Here is an 8,009-nt window from a genome sequence, read left to right as displayed (position 1 = left end):
CAGGATTCTAGTGCCCATATATGGCTCTTTAACTGTCTATATACTTAAGTTACTGGTGTCTAAATAGTGTATGTTTATTTAGAAAAATTAAATTAGATGTTTCATATTAGACAACGAAAATATTTTTTTAGTTCATTTTCATATTTCAATCAAATATTAAAAAATATCGTTATTTTCTTGAAGAATGTTTTTTGAAAATGTCAATTTTATTGCAAAACAAACAAAGCATAAAACTTATTAGCTTCCTCTCAACGTGACTATTGTATCATCCCTCCATCTCTTTTTTCTTCTCAGCCTAAAACAGTTGAGTAATTTTGTTATACTAAAGATCAATATACAAAATTGGTTTTTTTTCTTTAAACAATTAGACTAACAACATAACACATGACTGATGATCCGTTTAGAACCGTTGTGACGATATTGTGTCATAACACATCACCAGGAGTCTATTTAGTATTGTTGTGTTATGTTAAAATATGTGCATTTCACAGTAGACTTTTTAAAGATGGTGTTTTTCGCAATTTCAAATAATTAAAGCTTTTGGCAAAAATAGTTATAAGATTGTCGTAAGGGTAATAGTGATTTTTTGCTTCAACTATAACTATAGAATATAATTGTAAAATTCAGGTGAATACCAAAATTCGAAAGTCTATGCTATGCAGTATACCTATCTAGAGAGAGTGTGTTCAATATGTTTAATAAGTAAGGAAATTGTATTCGACGCCCAGAGAGTGTGTTCAATATGTTTAATAAGGAAATTGTATTCGAAGCCCATCCTTGAGTGCTAGTATGGATTGGGCTAAAGAGAGATATGGAAGCACGGCTTGGGCCATAATATGTTAAAAATGAATAAATCAGCTGACCAAACCCATCCAAGCCGACCCATTAATCAATTGAGCTTGGCAAGAGATGGCTATCATCCGAGCTGAGCTGGAGCTAAGCCGCCATTGGATATAATGTTGGCCTCCTCCACCTCCATCGCTTGCTCTAAAACCTTAATTTTTGCCATGTCAGTCTCTGCTCCTCGTGATTCATCTTCTTGATCTCTTCTTTGCTCTCACTAGCTCGAAGATGACAAAGAATGTGAACGTGTTGGGGAAGCCGAACCACTACCTAGACGCAAATCGGAAGGATGGCAAGAGCGAGGCCCATAGCACCGCCACCGTCCGGCACCTTAAATGTATAATTTGAGGCCCAAGCAATGCCACAATGACAAGATCTCGGCCACGAGCTTCTGGAGCTCGCGTACAAGCACGTCCAACTCAACCATCGCTGGTTCGACATGTTAACTTCTCTCTTGTCTTTTTCCATTTCCTATATTTTGCTTAGCATGATTTGCATAATCAAGTGTTGAGAAAATCAACACCTTGAGTTCATGGGTATATGACTCATTTTGACAATCCTATTTTTCTTAACAATCTTTACCATTTAACAACGTATCAATTATAAGTCACTTTTGTCATTCCCAAAAGTTAGACATTAAAATTGTTAAACATGTTCCCTTGTTTGCATTTCCAAGTGAGTACAAATGAGAAAGGGGGATCTCTATTTATACAAGAACCTATATGGTCACAACCGTTGATTTCTTACCTAATCTAATGGGTCGAATTGATGACAAATCTCTAAGATACATGTATATTTCCCATTTTACCCTCGAAGATTGCTCTAGAATGCTCTTGCGTACATCTCTCATATTACCTAATAACCGTCTTAGTAAACTCAAGAAAGGTCCTTTGTTAAAAAAAAAAAAAAACTCAAGAAAGGTCCTTAAAAGTTTCAAGGCTCACTTGATTATCTTGGATAATTCCTCACAGTATTTTGCCTTGAAAACATTTGAATCGTTACAATAACATGTGAAACTCGGCTTGATTCAATTTCTATGCAAGAATATACGAAATTTAAATCTCTTCAAATGTGGTATAAAGAGTCAAACACAAATAAGTGACTTCAACATAAGTGTTGTGTAGTACGGTATGCCTTTTACATGGATGATATGATTGATCGATTATACCGCGTAATGTGTTTTATCCTCACATAAAATAATTTATCGTGCTAGACTTCTCATTGCGACAATGCACCTGAGAATTGTTGAGTCATCGCCTCTTAGTCCTAGTCATATTGGAATCAATCTATCATAAGAAATTCAACACTTTGCACTACTTTTCATCATTTGGGAAAATCCATTCTATTGCAACTTAGTTCTATAAAAAGATTTAATTAACTAATATATTGTCGTTAGACGAACTGTGAGTGATAGCATTAATTTTGTTAAGCACGACCACTCTTGATACAATTAAATTACTTTTTAAAAGTTAAAAAGGAATATGTATCATTATGTATCTTTTTTTATTCGAGAGCGGAACCATTATGAAAATAGAAAAGTTGCACAATAATAATCTTCCTTATATAGAAAAAAATGACTTATTTACAACAAAACTTTCTATATTACAAAAGTATATCCCTAAGCATCGAACTTAAAAGTATTTGAAAAAAGAGGATATTTCTAAAACTTTTTTTTCATAGTTTCCTCTGTTACAGATTTATTAATAAAGAGGATATTTTTAAATATATAAGATTGCGTGAGTTGATAATAATATTTGGCTTCCACTATAGCTATAAAATATAATTGTAAAATTGAGGGGAATACCAAAAATTCGAAAGTTTGTGGTATACAGACAAAGCGCACTCGATATGTTTAATAAGTAACGAGATCGTACTCGAAAACCTTGAGTGCCAATATGGACTGGGCCTAGACAGAAGCACCGCCTGGCCCATAATATATAAAAAAGCACGGATCAGCCGATGGGGCCCGTCAAAGCCGGCCCATAAATCAGGTGGACTTGGCGAGATATGAGCATCGTCCGAGCCGAGCCCCGAGCCGAGCCGCCACCAATGCGGTGATGTTGTGTCTTCTTCCTCCCATCTTCTCTAAAACCCTAATCTTCGCCGCTGCGTCGGTCTCCGAACCTCACAGTTCATCTTTCTGATCTCTTCTTCTCTTTCACCGGTTCGAAGATGGCGAAGATGAAGGAGAAGAAGGTCAACGTGTCGGGGAAGCCGAAGCACTCCCTGGACGCGAACCGGAAGGATGGCAAGAGCGAGGCTCGCAGCGCCGCCACCGTCCGGCGCCTCAAGATGTATAACTCGAGGCCCAGGCGCAACAGCAAGGGCAAGATCCTCAGCCACGAGCTCCAGTCCAAGGAGCTCCCGAGCACGCGCATCCAACCCGATCGTCGCTGGTTCGGTGCGTCCGACTTCTCTTGTCTTTTTTCCCTTAGCGGTTTTCCTATTTACTTAGCTTGATTTGCGTATTCGTGCGTTGAGATAATCGATGTCTCAAGTTAGTTTCATTTTGACGTGATCTTGAATTATACTGTTGAAGAGCTAATTTGCGCGAGGCAAGAGTGTTAGGAACTTGTTATTCTTGCTTATTCATGCGGTGTTCAATGCTGCTCCCTCGTAATCTTGGATGCTTGCTTGTTATGTACCTGGAAAACTAGTGGCGCAGGTGGTGGGATGATTTCTTATTGTGATAGCGGAATTTGTTGGTGATGATGCAATACTCACAATTTTTTGTAATATGTCGAGCATTACGGAGAACTGAGTAATTGGTCATGCTGATGTTCTTGTTTCACCAATGTAGGGAACACTAGAGTTGTCAATCAAAAAGAACTTGAATTTTTCCGGGAGGAGCTGCAAAGTCGGATGTCAAGTAACTATAATGTTATTCTGAAGGAAAGGAAGCTGCCCCTGTCACTCCTCAATGATCCTAAGCAGGTAAGAGACTTCTGAATAACGTATATGTTAGTAACATACAATCAGGTCCCTTACCCTCGTTGGCTGGAGGGAAGTGTGGAGAAGTTATTTAGCTACCTTGCGACTTCTATAGTCATATATTTTCCTTATTTGCAAGCAATCGATGCATATTTTGGCGAATTAGATTTGCTGTCTTGTAATTGTGTATGTTGTGGATGCCACGTGACTCTTAATTATCTAATTGGTTTCTGTGTTCTTTCAAATGCATGTGAAGCAAGCCAGAGTTCATCTACTTGATAGAGAACCTTTTGGGGATGCATTTGGCCCTAAGAAGAAGAGAAAGCGCCCTAATCTCTTGGCAGCAGATTATGAATCATTAGTTAAGCGAGCTGGTGGATCTCAGGGTGAATGTCCTTTCTTAATGAACTTTCCATTTCTCTTGATTATTAGTTGTTGTTTTATTTTTTTATTTATTTGTTTTTTTTTTGGGCGGGTTGCCGGGAGGATTTTTTTATCATAACATCAGTATTTTAAGTGTGCATTAGGGCAGTCTCTTTTGGTTCATAAAGGCTAATGAGGACATTTTATTACCAGGGAAGTGGCCTGTAATATTTTTAGGGGAGGGATTCTATGTTTTTGGACAATATCAGTCCTTCAATCTGCAAATGGCAATTTGTTCATATGATATCTGCAATTGGTAGCAGTGCATTTCATCCTCATTGTCTTTCACTGTGCAGACGCTTTTGAGCAGAAGCATGGATCATCTACTGAAGGGAATGAAGAAGATGGACTCAGAGACTTGGTGCGTCATACAATGTTTGAGAAGGGTCAAAGTAAGCGCATATGGGGTGAACTCTACAAAGTCATAGATTCATCAGATGTAGTTGTTCAGGTACTTTACTCTCTTTATTTCAGTGGATTGGTGTTGGTCTACTATTTGAAGAATAAAGCCTTCCAATATTAGATGGAAGCATTCATCCTATACTTGATCCTTGGTGGTCTGTCTTGCTCATGTTGTGTTGTTTATCTGTACACTGGAGTTTGATTTTGATTTTGATTTTTTTTTAATGTGAAATAATTTAGTTGCTCCATGGTTTCTCATTTATGTCAAAAGCTTATGTTGCCTCATGGTCTGGCTCTCCTTTCTTCGCTTCTTCTGGCCTGTATCTCACTATGAATGCGAATTTTTTTGTTCAAGGTTTTGGATGGTAGGGATCCACAAGGTACAAGATGTCGTCATTTGGAGAGGCACTTAAAAGAGCATTGCAAACACAAGCATATGATTCTTCTCCTAAATAAGGTGTGTTTTGGGATTATTTGATACCCTGGAAGCTAACTTCTCCCAAATTTTTCATATCTCATGGAAATTGATTCTGCAATGCAGTGTGATCTGATTCCTGCTTGGGCCACAAAGGGATGGCTTAGGGTGTTATCCAAGGAATACCCTACACTTGCGTTCCATGCAAGTATTAATAAGTCATTTGGCAAGGTATATGGCAAAAACTCTTTTTTCTTTTTTCTTTTTGTGTTTTGGGGGGGAGCTTCATTGATTAGCCTTTGCTTTTTCTTTTCTTTTCTGGGCTTTTGAAACTGTTACTCTCTTGTTTTTAAGTTGTTGTTTTGGTTCACTTAGTCAAAATTATTGTCATCTTCTGTTATTCCTCTTGTGGACCTTAGTGTGGTTAGTAATGTATTACTGTAAACTCTTTGTTTTCATGCTGAGTAATGAGAATTGTTGCCTTTCAGGGTTCGCTCCTCTCAGTTTTGAGACAATTTGCTCGCCTGAAAAGTGACAAGCAGGCAATATCCGTGGGATTTGTTGGCTATCCAAATGTGGGAAAATCGTCAGTGATCAACACATTGAGGACAAAGAATGTAAGTTCTTCGTTCTTTTGCTAGCTTATCACCTGTTACTACTCCTGTCTTTAGATGAATAGCAGAGAGTATGTTGATTGCAAGAGAATTCTTGATTAAAGTTCATTTTGCCAGTGTGCAGGATAATGCTTGCCAAATTCTACTCCACTTTGTCCATTCTAATTTAGTCTGTTGTTTGCAGTGCTCATAACAAGTAACTTCTGGATTTATGAGCTAGTTTGTCACTTATTTGTCTGTCTCTTCCATTTATAGGTTTGCAAGGTTGCTCCAATCCCAGGGGAGACAAAAGTTTGGCAATATATAACACTCACAAAACGGATTTTCTTGATTGATTGCCCTGGAGTTGTATACCAGAACAGTGATACTGAAACGGACATTGTATTGAAAGGCGTGGTATGTCATCCTCATCTACGTCAAATGAAAAAACATTCTGACAAACATTATTTATTCATCAAGAGCTTGCATTTGATTTCTGGAATTTTTCTTTAATTGGTGCTATTTGGTGTAACTCAGAATAGACATCCTGCTTTGACACGTTGCCTTTTAGACAAAGTAAGACCAAACTTTTTCATTGCACTCTTGCATTTGCTTGTTGAAGGCAAAGGCTTTAATCTTCACTGGACCACCCAAAATATATTTTAAGCTTGAAGATCGAGATTTTGGTTACATTTTGCAGATTGTGTTCTTGTTTTTCCTGTACTTCTTAAATAGACTGGGTTAAAGTGTGCCCCCATTGTGACACATCAATTCAGCTTGTACATGTGGACATTTTGAGAACAGGTCCAAGTCAAATAGTAATGATTTGAGACACTTTTCATTTGTGTTTTCATATTTGTTTATCCATTTAAATGAAAGTTATCTTGTACTTACAGGTGAGAGTCACCAATTTGGCGGATGCTTCTGAACACATTGGAGAAGTCCTCAAACGTGTGAAAAGGGAACACTTGCAAAGAGCATATAAGATAAAAGACTGGTATAATTAATTTGTGCCTCTAGTCAAGGGCTTTATATTGTGATGATATACCTGTAATCTTTCTTGTTAGTGGCCCACCAACATGCTTAGAGATGATCTAGTTCAGGATCTTCCTTGATCTCAGCATCTTTAAAAACTAGTTTCTTGCTCAATGCTGTGCTGCAAGTAACAGGTTTCTCACTGGACATTTAGAGCCTGATTATGTTAGGGGAGGATTTAAGCTTCTCAAAGACCGAATTGAGCTACCATTAAAAAGAGAAAATTAGCCATACACGAGGGAATTCATTATATTCTTCATGTTAGTTGGCATTTTTTTCCTACTTAGCGTAGACCCTTAGAATCACATGATTCTAATTGACAGTATATTTATGCAACTTAGCGTAGATTTAAGAAACGAAGTCTGGTATTTAGGTTGCATGGGCTCAATTTTCCAAATGATGTCTTTGCTTTTTCGGTTTAAGCATGCCGTCGTCAATGCAATAAACTATACTGTCTTGGTTATTTCAGGGAAGATGACAACGATTTTTTAGTTCAGCTATGCAAATCATCTGGCAAACTGTTGAAGGTATATTTCTTCCGCCATAGAGATGAGTCTTGTCATTTAGATGTAATCTTTTTTCATAGACAAGTGTGATATGTAAGAAAGAAGCTAGCTTTCCATCTTTGTTTTGCTTTTGTAGTTTTAGATGTTCAAAGATAGTTTTGCATGCATGAGGCCATCATTGAATTCTGCCTCAGTAATCATTAATTCTTTATTCATTTAGGGCGGTGAGCCAGACTTGACGACTGCAGCGAAGATGGTCCTGCATGACTGGCAAAGAGGCAAAATACCCTTCTTCGTTCCGCCGCCTCAACAAGAGAAGGAATTGCCGGAAGAACCCACCAGTTATGGTGTAGAAAAAGAGGCAGCGGTGGACAGCGACAAGGCATCTGCAGCATTCAGAGCAATTGCGAGTGTGATCACATCTCAGCAGCAGAAAAGCGTGCCTGTTCAAAGAGACCTCTTCACCGAGGACGAGTTGAAGGGTGAACCTGCCGAGCATGGGTCTACCGAGGATGCAGTGACTGAAGTGATCCCAGCCTCAGAATCGGAGGACGATGATGCGCAGCATACCTCAGAATCAGAGGACGATGATGCGCAGCCTTCCACAGAGGAAGACGAGGAGTAACCGCGAGTCTCCAATTTTGAGAGAGCCTCTTTTCATATTCTAGGAATGTCAAGAATCATGGCAAGCGTAGTGGAGCTAAATGTCCGTTTTGTGCAAAGAAACCAAAAGAGGAATAGTTATTCTATAAACGAGGTCTGTTAAGTGGTCTTTCTGGCCAGTTCGAGTTTTGAAGCTAGTCATCTGTCATGGAAATAATTCAATTTTGCTAAGATAATATTATCAAAAGGTATCATCAA

The 8,009-nt window shown here is 38.3% G+C and overlaps 1 protein-coding gene across 1 annotated transcript; it reads left to right on the top strand.

Moving 5' to 3' along the window:
- The first annotated feature begins 2,890 nt into the window (after positions 1-2,890).
- Positions 2,891-8,009, top strand: LOC104450142 (nuclear/nucleolar GTPase 2). Its single transcript, XM_010064583.3, has 11 exons — positions 2,891-3,244; positions 3,644-3,777; positions 4,031-4,160; positions 4,494-4,648; positions 4,955-5,056; positions 5,141-5,245; positions 5,503-5,631; positions 5,884-6,024; positions 6,504-6,604; positions 7,112-7,169; positions 7,369-8,009. Exons 1-11 carry the CDS (start codon positions 3,016-3,018, stop codon positions 7,771-7,773), a joined length of 1,689 nt encoding a protein of 562 aa, XP_010062885.2. The 5' UTR covers positions 2,891-3,015; the 3' UTR covers positions 7,774-8,009.

This window comes from Eucalyptus grandis, chromosome 6 (genome assembly GCF_016545825.1).
Source record: "Eucalyptus grandis isolate ANBG69807.140 chromosome 6, ASM1654582v1, whole genome shotgun sequence".
Classification (NCBI taxonomy): Eukaryota; Viridiplantae; Streptophyta; class Magnoliopsida; order Myrtales; family Myrtaceae; genus Eucalyptus; species Eucalyptus grandis.
The sequence above is the reverse complement of the archived record's forward strand: the minus strand, read 5'-3'. Positions and strand labels throughout refer to the sequence as shown.

Excerpts from the sequence above, each read along its gene's own strand:
- LOC104450142 (XM_010064583.3), top strand. The coding sequence starts at position 3,016 with ATGGCGAAGATGAAGGAGAAGAAGGTCAACGTGTCGGGGAAGCCGAAG. Across the intron at positions 4,649-4,954 it reads CATCAGATGTAGTTGTTCAG|GTTTTGGATGGTAGGGATCC; the intron begins GTACTTTACTCT and ends TTTTTGTTCAAG. Across the intron at positions 5,632-5,883 it reads ACACATTGAGGACAAAGAAT|GTTTGCAAGGTTGCTCCAAT; the intron begins GTAAGTTCTTCG and ends TTCCATTTATAG.